The following is a 20,642-nucleotide window of genomic DNA, read 5'->3' as shown; positions in this document are numbered from 1 at the left end:
CGGTTTGTACCACACTGCTTCTGCTCCCATGGCCAGTCGTTTCCATTCACAACATTAGCACATGGCTACCTAGCCAAAATCACAGCCCCTTCGAGAGAGAAGGGTATATGACCTAGGTGTGGCCTGGTGCAACTATTTACATAAAAGTGACACACCCCTAAAACAGCTGGAGTTTTTTGGGGGTGGGGCTGATTTAGGGACAGGAAAAATATGACATCCCAATTTTGACAAATGCATGTCACAGACATGTCTTTTACGCCTTTGAACTACTTTAGTATGTGGAAGAGTTGAATAATATGAGACCTTTAAAGTTCTTGTGGCAACGGATTTCCGTCATTTTGAAAATGAGAGGGGTGTGCACCCCATAAACAAGTCCCCATGGGGACTACACGTTTGTTGTTTATGGTCCCATCACTAAATTGGCATTGCTTTCGCAGGGGCTTCATAGTCTTAAAAGCATAACATTTGAAATTCCCGTCTTTGTGAGAGATGAAGGCAAGGTTATTTTTTTATTACCCATTTCACATGTTATGATGGCAACAATTGTTATGGAGAAAGTAAATCTACTTCCCTCATGGGCTAAATAAATAATCTATGTAACAGCTCACCACCCATCCACGCCCTTTACGAGAGAGCAGGGAATGGCTTCTGCTCGCCGGCTCGTGGAAGCCGTTCGGCAGCGAGGCGGGCCCTGCGTTGCCGGCTCGCGGAAGCCATTCGGCAATAGGCAGGCCCCGCGTCGCCGGCTCGCGGAAGCCGTCCGGCAGCGAGGTGGGCCCTGCATCGCTGGCTCCCGTAAACCACCGGCTCGCGGAAGCCATTCGGCATTGAGATGGGATCGAGGCGGGCCCTGCTCCGCCGGCTCGTGGAATCCACCACCTTGAAGCCGTTCGGCGGCGAGGCAGGACGGTCGTGTGAGAAGCGGCAACCATGTTCGCCGAGGCGGGCGAGACTAACTAATTATGCCTGTTGTAATGGTATTTTGTACATAAAGGTGGCATTTGGTAATCATCTATTTTATTAAACTAAAGAGCAAAAAAGCATGTAGCCTATCAATATTTCTTCAGGTGCAGACAGTGTGTAGACTGAAGCAGGTGGCGCCACGCCTAACTCATTTTGTAAACAGAAGCGCTTGGAATCAGGCAAGCCTTTGGCCACTTCCAACAAAATCCAATTGCTTAAAATTGGGCTCACAGTAGATAATAAGGCAGAATTTCGGAAAAAAATATTTTGATACAGTATTAGAGCATCCAGAAGATGGTTGTTGTTAATTTAAAAAGAATCAGTGTGCGCCCGACTGCCCTGCAAAATTTGTGCTAATTGACCGCAGTTATTTTAAACATTAAAAAAAATTCAGTCAAATGTGTGTGATGTATTAAATACACCGGAATGAATCATTTACAAATTAAAATGTGACATAATCTCCATCCATCCATTTTCTATAGCGCTTGTCGCCAATAGAGTTGCAGTTGAGCTGGAACCTCTCTCAGTTGGCTTTAGGCAAGAGGGTGTGGTACACTGACTGCATGATCACTAGGGGGTGTGAATCTCTCACGGTTCAATTTGATTCCGATTTTTGAATATGCGATTCAATTAAGAATACATTTTTCTGATTCAAAATCGATTTTCAATTCAGAATTATTTTTGATAAAAAATTATTTCTGCTTCAATTCATAGATGTGCAAATAATTGTCATGATTTACTCCAGTCTGACTCAATGCTAACTAGCGCGGTACTCGCGGCACATTTATCACTCAAAAGAATGGCCAAATTGTGTACAACATGAACAGCGCTCCCAATATAGGCACACAAACAATGGCAAGACAGTATAAAATAATTTTAATAAAATCGATTATGGGACATTTAAAATTTATTCTGAATCGTACTAAATGAGAATCGCGATTCTTATGAGAATCGTTTTTTTTGGCACGCCCCTAATGATCATCTAGGCACATATAGACAATAACCATTAACATTTATTCATACCAATGGATGTACAGCTGTATTATTTATAGTCATCCAATAACCTAACATGTATGTTCATGGAATCTAGTAGGAGGCCAGAGAACCAGACAAAACCAAGCAAGCTCACTGAGAATATGAATATTGCTAGTATATAGTAGTAATATAAATAAATTGGTAAGCATGTGTAGCACTTTGAGATGCGCAAAAAAGTAAATGAAAGCCAGATCCTAAAATGTACAGAGTGAGCTATGAATTTTTGAATGTTCCAATTTTGGCCCATTATTGCAAATCCATTGTGGTCATACTTCCCCCCCCTTTGCCAACAATTTTCATCTGATTGACCTTGGCGTGTATCATCTCAATACCTGGTAAAAAAAAACTGGGGGGGGGGGGGGGAATCTAGAGATTTCAAAATACAGTGTTCCCTTGTTTCTCGCGGGTGTTACGTCCCGAAAACTATCCGCGATAATGTAAATCCGCGTAAGTTATTTTCTTTTCGTTAATTATATATCTTTTTTTCGTTTATTCTATATGTTTTTTCGTATTGGTATAATTTTTAGTTTATTATGAATGCTTTTTCATTCATCAGATTTTTTTCATTTCGTCACTTTTTTTCATTAAAAGTATTTTTTATTTACATATTATACAGCACAATATATATATATTTTCGTTCATTTAAAATACAATTTTCGTTCATGCTATATTTTTTTCATTTATTATATGTTTTAAGGCTAACCTCACCACACACTCTATACATGCACTTTTCTTGATAGGCGTTAACATTTTCTCATATACTGTATCTCTTATTTAAATAAAGCTGGCCTATACACTCTGTGTTCAAACCTTTGCACATTGTAAAATAATAAATAATGTAAATAATAACAATAAAATAGAATTAAATATCCAAAACATTTATTTGAAAAACAAAAATATAACGGCGATCGATCCATTAATTTTTCGGCCGGTATGTTTTCCTAAAAAAATTAATAATAAAAAAACAGTAAAAAAAAAAAAACACACACAACAAAATCAATTACACTCTTAATTTTAATGATGATGATACAAGGCTGAGAAACCCATTTTGACCGGGAGGCTCGGGAGCGCATTGCCAGGTCGAGTCGTCTGGCGGTCTCGGCACTGGTCGGCAGTCGATCCGCAGCACATACTCAGCTGGTGTAATATGAACAAGCTGGAAATGGAAACAAATCAGCGGAGCAGATCCGCAATGTACACACATGCGGTGTAATCTAGGGGTGAGCCATGGAGCGGTGGCGGACACACCCTGGAGCGTTCCAGGGCATGAAATTGGGAAACTGTCGGACCGCTATCTCTGGGAAAGGCCTTGTCGAGACGAATCCGCGGATGTCCCCAGTCGGACGTAGGGCTGGAGAGATACGACAGGCCAAAGACCTCCAGGACACAGAGGATTTTCACAAAGTTACCCCGCCGGCGGTGGTTCCCATCCCGGGGTAAAAATCTGTTGTTTGTCGGCCCTTTATCTCTTAAGTTTAATGATGAAGATACAAGGCAGGACACGTAAATCCATTTTGACCGGGGCTGCATCGCTGCTGTGCCCCCGAAACTCCACTCGAGCGCTCGTGGCCGGCGGTTCCGTGTGAACCGTGAGGCGGATGGTGGACGCATGATGCGCTGAGCCGTCAACGAACACAACTGCATGGTTCTGGGCGGACAATCTTAATTTTAATGATGAAGATATGAGGCAGGACACGTAAACCCATTTTGACCGCATCGCCGCAGTGCCCCCAAAACTCCACTCGAGCGCTGCGGAACCGTGGGACGGGGGGGCAGGCAGCGTGCTGAGCCGTCGGACGGCGCGTGCATACACTGTAAAAAAAACACACAACAATAAAACAAAAAGCACACTGTAAAAAATCCACGAAACAGCGAGGCCGCGAAAGATGAACCCGCGAAAAACAAGGGCACACTGTACTTTATAATGGGAGCGGGGCATAAAATTTTGCCTTAAATTATACCTTGGTCACTGAAGAAGAAATGCTTAATAACTACCCTGTACAGGCTCCCAAAAATCCCAAACTTCACATGCATCTCAATAGTCACGGCCTAAAGACGTCTATATGATAAAATGCGGTTTTATATATATATATATATATATATATCATATAGATCATACAATTTCATTGTGTTTAATTTGATAAATAGTGAATTTGTTGGTTCTTTATATTTTAATCAGTTGGTAAAAGTGAATTTGTTGGTTCTGTATATTTTAATCAGTTGGTAATTTTTATTGCTGTTTTTTGTAATTTGAAAAGAGCATTTTTGTTGTAAGCATTTCCCCATGTTTCAGATAGTGATAATGAACAATATAATTTATATAATGACTTCATATTCAAAACTTCCCTCTATTATGTAGAGGACCCCTATAATTTTGGACACTTTCCTTTTAACATTATCCATGTGGGATTTCCAGCTTAATCTTTCAACAATACCAAGAAATGTATTTTCATACACTCTTTCGATGTTATTAAAATTTACCCGAATTGTGACTTGGTGCTTGACTTTGAATTGTCAAACCAATTTTGTAATAATTTTTATTCATTTTCCACATTAATCACAAGTAAGGTTGGGTATTGAAAGTTGGTACTAGTACGGCATCGGATCTGATTTAACCAGCAACCAGACCGGATGAAAACAAACTTTTCAGTGCCTTATTTCTGTGCCGGACTTTTATTGTTGTAACGCCCCCCTTGCGCTTCATGTGTCAACTTGCGTGACCCGCGCTACGTAGGACATTGAGATGATGAGTGCGATGGCGAAGCAAAACGGTCTAAAGTTTGGCTTCATTTTTCACTGAAGAAGGATGACTCTGAGTGCAACATACAACAGGTGTAGTAAAAATTTGCATGCAAGGGAGGCAACACCTCAAATTTAATGAAGCACTTGGCGACTCATGGAGTTCGTATGAAAGCCGAGCAGTGCATGGTGTTTGACAATTTACGTGCTGACAATCCAAGGACTTCAGCAGCAGCAGCCAGACTCAGATAAAATAAAACAAAGCACCACTCACAGCACTACCACTGCCAGTATGTTTGAAATGGCTGATGACAATGACGGCAGCCTTTCCTGTTCTTCAGGTAAGTCTCATTTAATGCCAACTGCAAATGTTGCATATTAGTTAACTTCGATTAGCACACTTGTTAGCAAACACCTTGACATTCATCAGCATGTGTATGACAAACATGTACATGGCTCTGTATACTTCCACTTGGTGCTCACTTTCTGCTTTATGTTAAACTCAAAAGTTGTTTCTTTTGTATATGAAATGTTCACAGGGACACAACAGAAAGTTTATCTAAAGATTGTTGGATAGGCTCGAAATACCTCCAACCTCGGGCTGTGTTTTTGTTAAATGTCGTCACTCGTGAGCTGTTATCAGAATGGGCTACTCTAGTAACCTGTGTACCACAGTGACTCTTTTCACCTTTATTTATAGTATTATGTTCGATTTATCCCTGCAAATGATTTTGACCAAAACTGTGCAGTTTGGTATTTTTTAGGTACCCATTTGAGAACCGTTTAGTTTGAAAAGTACAGAAAAGGCAATGGTATCGGATAATAACCAAATGATACCCAATCCGAATCACAAGCTGTTTCAGATTTTCTCCAGAGCAGTGCAGAGTTGTGTCATCAGCAAACAAAACACTTTTAGGTAGTTTAGCAACACAGCATATTTATTTTATATATAATAAGAATAACCTAGGGCCAAGCATCTAGGGCCTAATATGAATAACTTAGGGCCAAGCACCGACCCCTGTGAGAGATCATCAATTGTTTGATTGCATGTTGTTGAACTGCAAATACTGATATCTGTTATCTAAGTAACTTTTAATCAATTTATGTTATATATATATATATTTATTTTTTAAATCTATAAAAATTCTAATAGTTTGTTATCTATACTTCTAGCTATAGCTGCTACAAGTTGCATGACTGCCATCGAGGTTGATGGTTTTTCTCTTAAAATAATTTTCACGTAAGAGCTTGTGTTTCTTAATAAAAGTGCCCAGTCTTTGTGAAAAAGTTTTTGTATGTTCAACGATGCTTTTGACTAAAGTCATGTCAATATTAAAGCAATCTGGATTTTTTTTATACATTCAAAACTACAGTTTGCAATAACTCCACCATTTTGGATTTATTTCCACATTTTGCAAAAAAATATTTGCTGATTTGAGTGGTCTAAACATGCGTGACAGCTCAACACATTTTGAATAAAAATCAGGTCACGCACAAAACAAAAACTACTTATGTAGTTTATTGTTCCATTTTCAATCAAATCTCAAGTCCCATGTGCCAGTACCCGACGTGCAAGTACCCCAAAGTGGTCTAGACTGCGAGGGCCCTTTATAGCTGCTCGCAGCTCTAGTTAGGGCTCGAGCAGCGACCGCTGCAACCTATTGTTTTTGTAGAACTTCTTTTTCTTCTTATTTATTCTTCTCAGAAAACAATCACATCTTTGGGGACCTAAACATGTACGAAAACTCATCAAACTGTGCACACTCTTCGGGCCTGGCGAAAAATTTGATATTATGAAGTTGCCATAACAGCATGGCTCTAACATGGTTATTTAATTGTAAATACAGTTCAATGTTGTAAATGCAAAACGTTTTTAGTTTGTATATATTGTTTATGTTTGCAGCCGGCAGGCGCCTGGTTGTGTCTCGCCACGTCATGTAATGGAAATTCATATTTTCAATCCTGGCAAAAAACAGTGGCTGAGACTCCACTGCCACTCGTGAAATGTGGCAGAACCATTTTAATGAATTCATGCTTTAACATAATAGTCATATTCTTATTGGAACTCTTAACTAAAAGTATGTTTCCTGTAAAAGAAAGTGAGTCAGTTGAATTTACAGAATACATGCACGTCATGGTGAATGGTCAGGATTAGGGATGTTCGATCCCACTTTGTTTCCGCTCGATACATACTCAACTCTTGAGTAGTCACCAATACGATACTGATACCAAATACCATTTTTACATAAAAAACCCCACCCAAAAATGACAGATGATTTAAGAAAAAATACCTTTATATCCCAATATATTATTTTCCCTTAAATTGCATGAATTTAATGGCAACTTTCTATTCCTGTAATTTCAAAATTCTAATTATAATTTCTTGATCTTAAAACGGCCGCAGGAGGGCACCGCCGCGAGTACCAATAACTTAAAATGAGACAGAAATTGATACCTTGTATCGGTAGTACCATCTTTGCCTCAATTTGGAAAAACCGTGGCTCATTCATCTGTACATAAATAGTACATTACGTAAAAGGACATCAGTTCTCAAATAGTGTGACATCAAATCCTCATCTGTGATCTGAGACCAATTCAATGTATTACAGGGACTTTATTTGGGAGACAACAAAAGGAACATGATCAGATATACAGTAGCTGCCTTGTGCATAATCTCCATTGAGCTCAAAATAGCATGAGCAGTGCTAATGCAGTGGTCAAGCCATAATGTAGAGTGCCAAGCCTTATTTATGTAAGCTTTTGACTGATAGTACAGTGTTCCCTCACTTTTCACGTATGTTACGTTCCACACCCACCCAGGTGAATTTCCGCAAATTGTCGAAAAATGTTTGTTATTGGGAGCGAGTTACGCTTCTACTGAGCCATAACAAAGCCGCCTCCACAGTTTCCACACTTCTAAACACTTAACTTTGTAACTATAATAAGAAAATAGCAGTATAAATAAAGAATACAGTAAATCAGGGTGGGGGGCGGTGTGGTGGGGGTAATAATCTTTACCACCCAAAAAAAAAAAACGCAAAGTAGTGAGGTACAACCCAAGATAAATTCCATAATAGATAAATTATGGACCCGCCACGAAGTAGCAAAGGACCATTGTATATGGAACTGCAACAAAAGCTTTGCAAACAAGGAAGTTTTATCTGATAGATCAGCATTCATGTTACCCACATGGATACATGTGGCATTATTGTCAACATTAGAAGATTGTATAAAAGCTAATTTATTGTTATTTTAGTTTAATAAAATGGGTTCTTGCATCTTAACATGCTGTCTGTTTTTACATAATGACTCTTACTAGGAAGCGGAGGAGATGCACATAAAAGCCATCCAAATTAAGGAGCAGCTTCTCGGCCATGAGGACTATGAGGTGGCGCTATCTGTGGGTCACCTTGCCTCCCTTTACAACTACGACATGAACCAATATGAAGATGCAGAGAGGCTGTACCTGCGCTCCATTGCTATCGGTCAGTCATTGGGTGTTTGTTTTAAGCTTTTTCTTTTTTTTGGTTCAAATTTAAAACAACCATACAAGCCATGTGTCATGACTCAACTCAAGGCAACTTTATTTAGTGCCTGACTTTGTGTACATAAATGTGTGTGTCATGTCTTCAAAGCTAAGCTTTAACTTTGACAGCACTAATTAGAAGTGTCAGTCGATTAAATGTTTTAATCGTAATTAATCGCTTTTTTTTTGTTGCTTTTTTTTTAAGTCACTGATACAGTAATTTCGTATTAATTCATAAATTTGTTTTAAAATGAAAAGTATGTACTGTACTGAAAAAAAAACTGAGTTTGACATTGATTTGTGTTGGTCATTTTTCTGTCACTACATGGCATAATGGCGTTTGTAAGACAATGGTTACAGCTCAGTGCATTTTTCTTTTCATATTAACTCATTTGCTCCCAAAAATGCATAAATGTGTTCTATTTAAAATGTTTTAAGCGTCCCAAAGACATATTTATAAGTTTTTAAATGTTTTTTCTATGCTAGAGCATACAGAAGGCTAACCCATCTCAGCATCTCAACTGCAGAGAACAACTTAAGCAATGGTAGTGATTACAAAAATGGCCAGCAGATGGCAGCGGAGTATAAAAGATCAACCAGGGCCATGTTGCAAATAAGCCGATTTACCCACAGTTCTAAACAGATTTGTGAATAATGATGAAACTTAGCTATATTCTAATGCTAATTGCTGCAAATCTGAAGCATATAGAAATATACTTTTTTTTCTGATGGAAGAAGAGACTCTAATCTTTCCTTTTGTTAGGTTCCATATTTTTATAGCAAAAGAACACTATATTCTGCTGGCCTTGCAAAATCTGTCAAAATCCAGTAAAACAACCAGGAGAAAAGTGGATTGCTTCAGTGAAAACGGCTGGGAGTGAATGAGTTAACAGCTGGCCAATTTTTAAAATGAAGAAACTTGTGAAATTCTGCACATTTTTTAAATTGTAAAAAAAAAAACTTGACCCGAGTCCCTACAAATATGTGCATTGTTATTTAATTTATTACTACTCAATTGTGTTACAATGACTGCTTTGCAAAAAGTTGAATGCTTTTATTTTGTTAAGTTCAATATGGATGCACAATTTAAAATGACGCAACTTTACTGCATACAAACCAGACAAGATCGGTGTGTTCTTTCCATATTAAAAGCTGACTAATTTTTAACATGAATTTACTTGCTAACTTCTGCACATTTTTAAAATAGTAAAATACAACTTGATACCAGAGATGTCCGTAAGCCAAAAGTGACACTTGTGCTGGCCAGGAGCATTGTGAGAGAGGTGAAAAAGAATTCAAGAGAGAGTGTAAGCAGGAGAGCTTAGGCAAAGAGCGTGGGCAAAGAGAGGGAGGTTCTTCGCACGCTGGTTTTAAAGCCCCCGCCTCTTCCGTGTGCAAGAAGCAGACTTGGTCGGATGAGGCCAAGCTTTTGGGATAGCATTTGAGAATTATTATCAGAATTGACAATCCAGATGCTTCATTTATCATTCTACCGCGATCATAAAGTTATTGAATCCACTAAGCTTCCTAATTAGCCAAACTTAGATGGAAGTTACACACATCATTAATTTGAGATAGACATACAGGTTGTGTACAAAGATAAACAACAGAAGTCACTTGATGTCAGCCAAGTACATTATGTCCCGAATTATGGAGACTTTAGATTAATTACGAGCGGCAGGATTCTTGAGGATAATACCGAGCTGGAGAGCACTGTGGTACCGTATAACTTCCGAGGAGCATTGTTTCCAAAAAAAACCCACATAACTGATTCCTCTAGAATATACCAGACCATAAAAGTGGTCTGGGGACTGATAAGCAGACTTATCGCTAGTCTACTTGCTGAACAGGCTTTTAGATCTCGGTAGGCACTGAGGTATGTGTTTAAACCATAGTCCGTTAACTCCTAGTTATTAATTTGTTAGCAATCCTAGTTGTTCAAACCAGGCGATTCCCGCGTCAGATCCGGGTTAAACCATTCCTGGTTCATTCACTACAGCGGTCATACCAAACATCAGGATTCTCATCAGCATCATTTCCTAGTAGCCAAACAAAGCATGCAAATTAACTTCGCTCGTTGTGGTGTTAACTAGGCGTACACCAAGTTCATCTTTTGTCCAATCGGTGCAGTGGGGTATTGACTCTCCTTACGCACACCTGGTGCCTTTAGTCATTCACAGTCAGTTGGGACCGTTGACGGTGACAAGGTATCAGTCGAGAGTCTCGACTAGGCTGCTGGATCGTGTCCACCGGTGATCTCCCTTTGTCAGTTTTGCGTGTGTGCCGGGCTTGAGCGTCGTTTAGGTGCGAGTCCGTGCATTCAAAACCGCAGTGACTTGATTTGATTTTCGGTGGACCTACCTCAATTGATCCCCCTGACGTCCTTTGTTCATCCTAATTTGATAGGCAGGCGACAGTTTGTCAACGATTTCATAGGGTCCGGCACAACTGGGAAGACATTTTTGGGTGACGCCCCTCTGGGCTCGCGGTGTACTAGCATTCAGTTGCGCGAACAAATAGTACCACACTTGATCACTGATTTGAAACTCCGTTTGCAATGCTTTTGTCGTAGTAAGTTTTCTGACCTTCTACGCTTTCTTTAAGTCATCGTTGGACAAACGTGAACGTGGCCCGGAGGTGGGTTTGCAGGTCCTCTACGTACTGGGAGGCAGTGTACGCCGTAGCTAGGTTGGTTTCTCCCGGCTGGTACATCAGATGCAGGGGAAGCGTCATTCGCCGTCCGGTCATTATTTCAAAAGGGGACACCCCAGTGAATTTGAGCGGGGTGGCTCATCGTCATGAGTATGAGCAGGAGTCGGGTGTCCCAGTCCCGATGGTTGGAAGTCTTTTTTAGCAAATTCACCACGGTGTGATTAGTCCGCTCTACCTGTCCTGATGACTGCAGGTGATGGCTAATGTGCAACCGGGCCTTGTTTCCAAGCATTTGCCAAAGTTGTTGCATTTCCTCGGCTGTGAAGTTGGTTCCCCTGTCTGAGTTAACCCGTGAGGGCAACCCAAAATGGGAGAACACGTGGTTCACCAGCAGGCACTTGGTGAACGCGCAAACGACTGTGAGAAAGTATTTATTCCCTCTCAGCGATCTGACCAGGGGTCCCACCCAATCAATTTGGAGATCAGACCATGGGAAAGTGATTCCTTTCTGTTGGAGTGGTGCTCGGTGACTCGGGTTCGCTGACCAAACCTGGCAACAAACCAGGCATCCTTTAATGTAGGTTGCCACGGCGTCATGCATGCAGAGCCAGTACGCCTGTTGTAGCGCAGTGACGGTGGCCTTGAATCAGCGGTGGCCTGCATAAGGCGCGTTGTAGGCATATATTAGCAAGACCCCCCTTTGTCTCAGTGGAACCACCAACCGCAGGGCGGGCGGAGATGCGGAGTCACAAGCCAGAAGGCCTTTAACCAGATGTAGCCTTTGCAACACAGAGAGCAAGTCTTTCAAGTCGCTGTCGTCACTCAACCCATCAGGTGAGATGGGGCCGTCGACAGGGTCAGACAGGTGTTGAATGACTCACGGGGTCGCTGGCTTACTGGGTGGCCAAGTTGGAGGTCCGAACAGGCGGTACGCACGCTACAGGTCCCGAAGTGGTCCGTGCAGGAGTGTCGCAAGAAACAGCGGCGGAAGCAGCGCGGCGATGCGTGAGATTGTGAAACTCCAGGGTGGATTGGGAGGCAAGCCAAGAATTATCGAATGTCCAAGGAGTCTCGTTCAGAGCCCTTTTCTTGGCTAACATGTCCGTCAGGTCATTAAAGTGTTTATCAGGTCCTGGAACTTTTGAGTGTACCCGGACCTTTTTCCAATAGACGTGCATATCAATGGAGGGAAACCACGTGGTCGCATGTCTCAATAAGGTCACGGTGTTTAACGGGTTTCTTCGCTGACGTAGGGAAACTATTTTGAATCAAGATTCCAGCGATTTTCTCATATTGAGAAGATTGAAATTGCTGTGGTTTGCACGGTGTTTCAAGCGATGCCCACCCCAGCCTGCAGCTGGGTTTGGTGGTGATAAGAGCAGCTATCCACTTAAGCTGTAGGCATGTCCTTGCAGACATGTTCCTCAAAATAGCAGTGACCCATGAATTCCGGCATCGGTGTAACGGCGACGTCTGTTGGTGGGGTCGAGGAGGTTAACACACAGTTTGGGCAAATCGGACCCGAACGTTGTAACTTTGTAACGCCATAAGCCAGACGGCAATGCACGTGTTTGTCAGGATGCCGTCTCGAATGCATTGGTTGTTGAGAATAGTAACCGGATGATAGTTTGTATCAATAGCAGGGCTTTTTCGCAGTCGGGAGTATTTCAACTGAGGGCCGTTCAACGTGTTACCACGACACGTTTGTCCTGGTCGTACATTGGGTATAGACCCGCGCTCACACAATAATCGGAGAATCCTGATTCCAAGAAAAATTCCCTGTTGCTATCGGGGTACGCGAGACAGGGGGCGGAGACTAGCTTTTGTTTTAAGCGTGTTTATCGCATTTTGTTCGTCACCCCAAACAAAGGGCGTGTCTTTCTTCAGCAGGTTAATAAGAGGCCGTGCTAAGTCAGCAAAGTGTTCGATGAACTTGCGCGAATAGTTGCACGCGCCCAGGAAGCTATCGAGTTTCAAAACATCAATGCGGCACCACTGACCTTTCAAGAGGGACAGCGCCTGCGGAAGACAGCTGTTTAAGAACGTGGTTGATTTCCACCAAGTGATCTTTCAAAGAGGAGCTCCTGTTCTTTATATCATCAAAATAAATGTATCTAAAACGCATATAAAACATAAATGAGGTTGCCCCTGGCGGCAGCGGCGGGGCACGCCTTGTTGAGGAAGACATTAAATTTGGCCGGTGGGTTAGCATAGCCGAATGGACACCGGGTGAAGGTGTATTGTTTGTTGCCGAAGGTGAATGCCAACTTATATTGATCCCTGGGGTCCACTTGGACGATGTTTTCATCGTTGGTGGGACCAGCAGGGGTAACCGTGACAATTTGAGATGGTTTAGTGAGTCTTCAGCCGTCGGCGTCTTCAGTCAAGAACAAATCAGGTGGAATGTGTCCAACCAAGCACAGTGAGAGTGAAGTCGTGGAAGTCGGAACGGATGAGCAGGCCCAGGCTGGTTGCTTTTGGTATGCAAACGTCGTAAGACATGGTGCTGTGAACCAAGATCAGAGTGGTGAGGCAGACGTCCACAATGGGAGTGGCCTCCAAGAACAACGATAGGATCATGAATTCCGGTGAGAGTTGGAAGAAAGTGGAGCGAGCATTCAAGAACTGGTTTGCTTGCGCCAAGTGGATCGGAATGTTGATTGTGGTTTCCGGGGCGATCACTTTGTCTTCGTTCAAGACTTTGTAAACATCTGGGATGGTCTGCCCAGACTTCCTGTTTGGAAGACTGGGAACAAACGCTAGAGGTTCCGAGTTGGTGAGGGACCACAGTACATTGTTGATGGTGTCGACCTGGACGGCAAGGCGGACAAGCAAGTCTGCACCCACCATAAGGGTGTGGGGCGCGTCCGGCACACCCAAGAAGTGGTGGGTCAGTGAGCGCTGATCACACTGAAGGTTTAAGGTGCACATGCCCACTGCAGAAATGGAAAGAGGGTGTTCCGTGTTTAACGGAAACCGGCAAGACTTGGAGACGGAAAAATTTTTTGGGTCATGAGACCGCATGTTGTCAGCAAAAGCTGTAGAAATGGCTGATTTGTCAGCCCACAAGGCGAGGACAACGTCAAAGACGGGTGTGCCTTGTACCTGGACAACTCTAATGATGCGAGGGGCGTACCCTGCGTCGGCCAGTGGCGGTTCAAGGTCACACAAGAGACGTGAGAGGTCCTGCCTTAGAAGGTGTCGTATCCCAGCTCCCTGTGGGGGCGCCTCTTCAGAAGGGGGACCGACTCAATGGGTCCCACATAGACTGGATGGATGAATTCCATGGGGCCAACGGACCAATGCACCATTGCAACAGTCTCCAGTTGGGTGTTAGGTGAAAAGGCACGAACAGTAAGTGGCCAACGCTGTAGGCAGAGCGGTCTGTCGTTAGCTAGCGATGCGACACGGAGTTGCTCAAACACTGTGGTTGACATCACCGTGACGTCTGCCGCAGGATCTACGAGGGCTTCATAGGTCAGAGCTCGCTCCAGGGTGACGGTCAGATACAATTTACGAGCTATCCCCCTGGTGGTGAGTTCACCTAAAAGCTGTTGGAACGGTTATACATCATCGGTAGATTGCGGTTGTACATCATCGGTAGATCGCGGTTCGCACAACTCGGTAGTAGTGTTGGAGTCAACCCGAAGTACCTGTACCGTTGAGTCAGAATGTGGTTTATGAGTTTCAGCTTCTGGCGGACCCGCTCATAACCACTGTTGGTGAGTCACGTCAGTGGGTGTATTTGTCAGCTTACCGCAAAGACTCTTTCGACAATTTCATGAGTGCTTTGAGTATTCCATCGGCAACTACGCTGTGGTCGATCTCGGAGTCGTCTTGGCGAGTCCGGGACTCTCGGCGAGATTTGGTTGCCGAGGTTTGGTTTCATCATGTTTTGGATTGTAGCGCGAATTAGGCTAACCTTTGGCAGATCTGGAATGACGTCGTTCGTCAGTTTTAGAGTGCGGTTTTGTCGGCCGCAGGACTGGTTCGCCGCTCCGTTTTGGTTCGACCTTTTTGATCTGGACTGGGCTTCCTTTGCAGCATCAGAGAAGACTCCCTCGAGCTCCGATGGTGGACCCACGTTTACTTGATAGACGTCGGTGTCTGCTACCTTAGGGGTTGAAACTTTTAATTTTGCATAGCCCCGAGCTGCTAAGTCGTGCAGTTGCGAGCTATTCAGTGTTTTGAGGACACAAAGTCAATCCCAGGTAGTGATAGAGGTTTGGTTGGAGGTTCCGGACAAACAACGTTTTAAAACTCAGGCCCTCCTCCATATTGGGCTCGTTAAGAGTCCCAAAGTAGGCATCGTGAAGACGACTATAGAAAGCCTGAGGGCACTCCTGCCTAATACTGTAATAACAATGTGTAGTGATCACAAATCAAATCAAATCATAATAATTGTAATGTAAAATGGTGTAATACTTAACTTTGTTCTTACAGGAAAGAAGCTGTTTGGAGAGGGCTACAGTGGGTTGGAGTACGATTACAGAGGTCTAATCAGACTCTACAACTCTGTGGGTAACTATGAGAAGGTATTTGAATACCACAATATACTATCCAACTGGAATCGCCTGAGAGACCGGCAATATGCTGTGGCGGATGCCCTTGAAGATGTAAACACTACACCACTACTTACCCAGGATGTGGTTCATGCGTTCCTATAAGTCCAAAGCTTACCCAACCCAACACCAAATCCACCCTTGCCTTGGGGGGCAAATGTGATCAAAAGACACATGTCATTCAGACCAGTGAGGAGATCAAATTTGGATGAATTTGATGGCTGGGTTGCCATCGTTGTGCCAACTGTTTTCCATTTATGGTTATGATGTCACTGCAGTTGCTGTATATGAACAGACATTAATATTGTATTCATGGAACAAAAGGAAAAAACCATCTCACTGCAACCATCAAGGTGCACATATAGTCTGAATCAGCATACCTCACATCATAGAACAGACCCTCTTAGCCCTGAATGAATTGTTCTCCGAAAGAATAGAAACTGTTGAGATGGATTTTACAATGTCTGTCAAAACTGGCGTGCACAGGCAGACCCCTAGTGGTGCTGACACCCATGCCCCTCTGCCCTCTCTCAAAAAAGTGCTCTTTGGAAAGTTATTCTTTTTTTTAAATAAACAGTTTACTGAGGACAGGTCAATGTTAGATTATACTCGTGGGAAAACCCCCCGATATGCACGCATACCCCCACCTACTCGGTCGTGGTTGCAGTGGGACACACGCATCTCCTCCCAGCTCCACCTCAGTCATTTGTGTTATGAATCCAGTGAAATGGTATTGTTTGTTTGCCCTCTATTCCCTACCTATAATAATTTTGTTGTGAAGTAGCATGTCGCATTCAGCACTAACAACTGAGCATAAATTAGCTGAATAGCCACCTAATTAGCTAGTTTAACGCTATACGATGAATCCATCCATCCATCCATTTTCTTAACCGCTTGTCCTCACAAGGGTCGCGGGGGTGCTGGAGCCTATCCCAGCTGGCTTCGGGCAGTAGGCGGTGTACACCCCGAACTGGTTGCCAGCCAATTGCAAGGCAATACGCTGAATCAATAATAGATAACGTGATGGGCACCACAGGGTACACCTAATGACGGTAAAAGGAAGGTCTCTGTGGTCCGTGTATTGAAAAGCATTCGACTTTGAATCATTGTAATTTGATTTGTGGGGATTATTTTGACTTCAAAATGTGATGAACTGTCGTTTGTGTCTGGTTTGTATTGCTAGTAGTAGTAGTCACAGGCAAAAGCAATCCAATATGTCGTCGGTGGTCGAAGCATTTGCATTGATTTGCATTGTGGAAATATCAGAAATGCCTGGATGTTTGGAATTGTCAATTGCCTATGAAAAAATGTACTTTTGCTTTTTGTAATGACAACAGTCAGTCTTATTCATTCTCATGCACTTGGTTTGTTTGGTTACAATTGGTCTATTTATTTACATAATGCCTAGAAAGGAGAGGCTGAAAAGAAAAAAAGAAAAGCTGTTCACATTTTATTTTTAAGTGGTTTGTAGTAAATCAGCAGGCATGAAGCTATTATTAGCTAAATTATTACTTATTATTTTGTACAAACAATAACTAAGTTATTTTTATGCTACAAGTTTTGCAGTCATGTTGCCCTAATAGGCTGTTATTAAAACTAGCTGTGGGTTAATTATTATTATTATTATTATTATTATTATTATTATTATTATTATTATTATTATAATATACAGTACAGGCCACAAGTTTGGACACACCTTCTCATTCAATACATGCTTGATTTTCATGACTATGTACATTGTAGATTCTCACTGAAGGCATCAAAACTATGACGACAACTAATGAACACATTTATTTCACACAAAAAAGGTGAAAATAATCAAATAAATACATAAATAAACAGCCCTTTTCCCTTTTCGCTGATTACTTTTTTGCACATTCTTGGCATTCTCTTGATGAGCTTCAAAAGGTAGTCACCTGAAAGGGTTTTCCAACAGTCTTTAAGAAGTTTTTAGAGGTAAGAATGTCAAGATTATGCAAAAAAGTAACCAGAGCAAAGGATAGCTATTTTGAAAAATCTATAATATAAAACATGTTTTCAGTTATTTCACTTTTTTTTTTGTCAAATACATAACTCGACATCAGTTCATACATAGTTTTGATGCCTTCAGTGAGAATCTCCAAAATAACCAGTCATGAGAATAAAGTAAATGCATTGAATAAGAAAGTGTGTCCAAACCTTTGGACTGGACTGGATGTGTGTGCATACAGGCATTTCTGACACTTTCCCAATGCAATGCAAATGCTTCCTATATACTGAGAAAGCAAATGGCGTAAACGTTGTAATGCTTTTGCCTGTGACTAATCATACAAGCCACACCGATTGTTATAGTAGTCAAATGACATCTTATCACATTTCGAAATCAAAATAATCTTCACAAATAAAATTACAATGATCCAAAGTCCAATGCTTTTCAATGAGCGGATAGATTTTGTTCAGCAAATTGACCGCCACCTTGCCCTGTGACGTCATCTCGGAATTGTCAATAAGGTATTCCATATGCACAAAAGTGCCCTTTCTTCCCCCCCTGTAGCTCTTGCGCCAAACCCCCCCCCAATGTCAGTGCACGGCACTGTCTGTTACATATGTTAAGATCCAGTCCAAACAACAAGTAGATGCTACTGAAGTGTAACCAACACTCTGCTTGATTGACAACAGCCAATGCCGCAAATACATCATTTTAATCAATAAAAGCTTTCTCTGCTGTTTTTTGTTTGTTTGTTTTTACTCTTTTGTTCGGAAGACATGCCACTTTTATTCAAGTCTGCAGCTACTGCATCTCATTTCTATGGTGGACAACACTGTTTGAAATCTCGCACATTGTCACATTTGGTTTATCAAACCTTATAGAAGTAAAACCAAAACGATTATTTACAACAATATGTTCTATGCACCCCCACTAGTTTAAACACAGCAATCATGTGTCACCAGAGTTTGGTCGTGACATTCACAAGCTGAGCTGTGATTTTGTTTGTGTTATCTGACCTGATCTTTTTTATTTTTTATTTTTTAATATACATATTTTTTCTTTTGTATTTTTGGGGGTGAGAGGGGTTCACCATTACTCCGTTTTTTCATGGAAAATGTAGGTTGAATGTTTATCAGTGTTTTTTTTATTATTATTTATATTTTTAAGTTTTTGTAATTTTTTTTAGGGGTGCTCCGATTAAAAAAAAAAAAAAAGCACTTCAGATCCAATACCGTTATTGCCTCGAATGCTGTCCGATATCAATCCAACATTATTTCAGCAGGAATGATACATGCATGTTCTTTGTGGTGTTTTTTGTTTTTTCAAATGCAAGTTGGGCATCATTTGAATTTGGACCATTCTGGTTCCTCTATTGAATTCCGGTTCCATTTGATTCTCAATTTCAATTCTTAACTAAAAAGTTTACATGGTTTGAGTGAATGAGTGAATTAACCACTGATTTTGGGGGGATGAAATTATTTAAACTTCAGGTTTTTTTTTTTTTTATATGAAGTTTTTGCTGTTAATGAATTTCTCAAAGGGTTCTGTTTGTTTCATGGTTTTGGTTAGGTCTTGTTTAGTTTCATTTCCTTCTGTTTTGTTTTGGGTTTTGTTTTGGGTTTTGTTTTGGGTTTTGTTTTGGGTTTTGTTTTGGGTTTTGTTTTGGGTTTTGTTTGAGTTTATTTTAGCTTAGTTCAGTCATGATCTGTGTTTTATGTTGTCCTTGTCTGCCTCCCTAGTCTTGTCAATCATTGTCATGTCCACCTGTGTTGCCTGCCCTCATGTGTCAACCAATCAGTATCCTCTGCCACTTGTGTCCTGCCCAGGTGTGTCTTGTGTCAATTAGTGTGTGTGTATTTAGTCTCTTGTCTCCCCTTTGTCTGTGTGGATTCACTGTTTTCCTCCCGTCATGCTGCCAGTTTTTTGCCTTGTTGTCCTCCCCATGTCTTGTATTGCTGCCATTTGGAGTTCGCTTTTGTTTTGTTAAATTTAATTCTTTTTTTACGTCACCTCTGCCTCCTTGCCCTGCTTCCCTGCATTTGGGGCCGCAATCACCACCTCAACTTAACAGTTTGACCAACATATTAATATCAAACCTATAATTTTGCAATTTTTACAATAGGGCAGTTTTTTTATTGCGATGCAGCAGTTACTTAAAGCATGCTATTGAATTAATGGGCTAACCTAGTGTTTTTCTAAAAAAGAAAAAAAAACGACAAACAGAAGATGTGTTTGAGGGTGACTCAAGGAGTCTATGAAAACATGATGAATGTGTATGCATGTATGTATATGCTGTATTTCCTACGCTAAATATTAGCTGTCCATTTGCATTTGTGTTGACCCACTGTTTTACTTTAACTTGTTGGCAGAAGAGATATTTTACTGCCTTACTTACCCGATCCTGACCGGTGTGATAACAGAGGGGTCGCAGTTGGAGGCAGCACAGGAAGTTCCAAGATGCAGCGCACATACAAGCAACTCTATTCCATGAATCCGGAGGTGTTTTATCATATTAGAATTGCAACCTCCTTTGCACAATATTATTTTGAGACATGTTGCACTGAGCAGAAGAATTGTCTTTTTATCACTTTCAATCCCCGCCGAGTTACCGTAACTTGTTAGCTTGATGCTTGCACACACTTCCTGCTTAAATTGTGCATTAAATAAATTTAAATGTTAAAATTTCAGATTAGATTATATGCAAAAGCAATGCCCTTGTGTGTAGAAGAAGCCCTATCGTGTTTACAACAACTGCATTGATAAGCCTATAAACCTCTTCTAAATATAGGCATTCGGGGCGAATGCGCTAATGTGACATCATGCGTGTCCAGGTAGTTTCCAATTCTTATTTTTTTCACTTCCGCATTGTTTTAATTTCTTTTTTTTGCATGATTTGAATGTATTGCTGGAATGCTCAGAAAATTAAATAAAAATAAAATGTTCCACTTCTGCGCCTTAACATGAATGCTCACCCTGAGACACTTGGGATAAACAACACGACTGCAAGCTGTAGCGATTATTTGGGTTGCCGTACTGGCAAACGAGTAATTTTGACGGTACTGAGGTGCGTTGTAATTTCCTCAGCAACCTGTGGGGGCACCAAGTTGGCTTTGCTTGTTTGTAGGAGCAAAATAAACGATAAAAATCCTATTATCAAGTGTTCATAATCTGAAGTTGCTACTATAGTTAATTATGG

The 20,642-nt window shown here is 41.5% G+C and overlaps 1 protein-coding gene across 1 annotated transcript in view; it reads left to right on the top strand.

Annotated features, from left to right (window-relative positions):
* appbp2 (amyloid beta precursor protein (cytoplasmic tail) binding protein 2) overlaps positions 1–20,395 on the top strand; it is a 105,555-nt gene extending 85,160 nt beyond the window's left edge. The window contains 3 exon segments of the mRNA XM_086079889.1: positions 8,057–8,222; positions 15,359–15,577; positions 15,580–20,395. Coding sequence (XP_085936015.1) covers positions 8,057–8,222; positions 15,359–15,577; positions 15,580–15,689 — 495 coding nt within the window. The 3' untranslated portion in view covers positions 15,690–20,395.
* Positions 20,396–20,642: the final 247 nt, after the last annotated feature.

This window comes from Leptonotus elevatus, chromosome 7, assembly GCF_054856555.1.
Source record: "Leptonotus elevatus isolate MCC_2025b chromosome 7, RoL_Lele_1.0, whole genome shotgun sequence".
Classification (NCBI taxonomy): Eukaryota; Metazoa; Chordata; class Actinopteri; order Syngnathiformes; family Syngnathidae; genus Leptonotus; species Leptonotus elevatus.
This window is presented reverse-complemented; position numbering and strand designations above follow the sequence as displayed.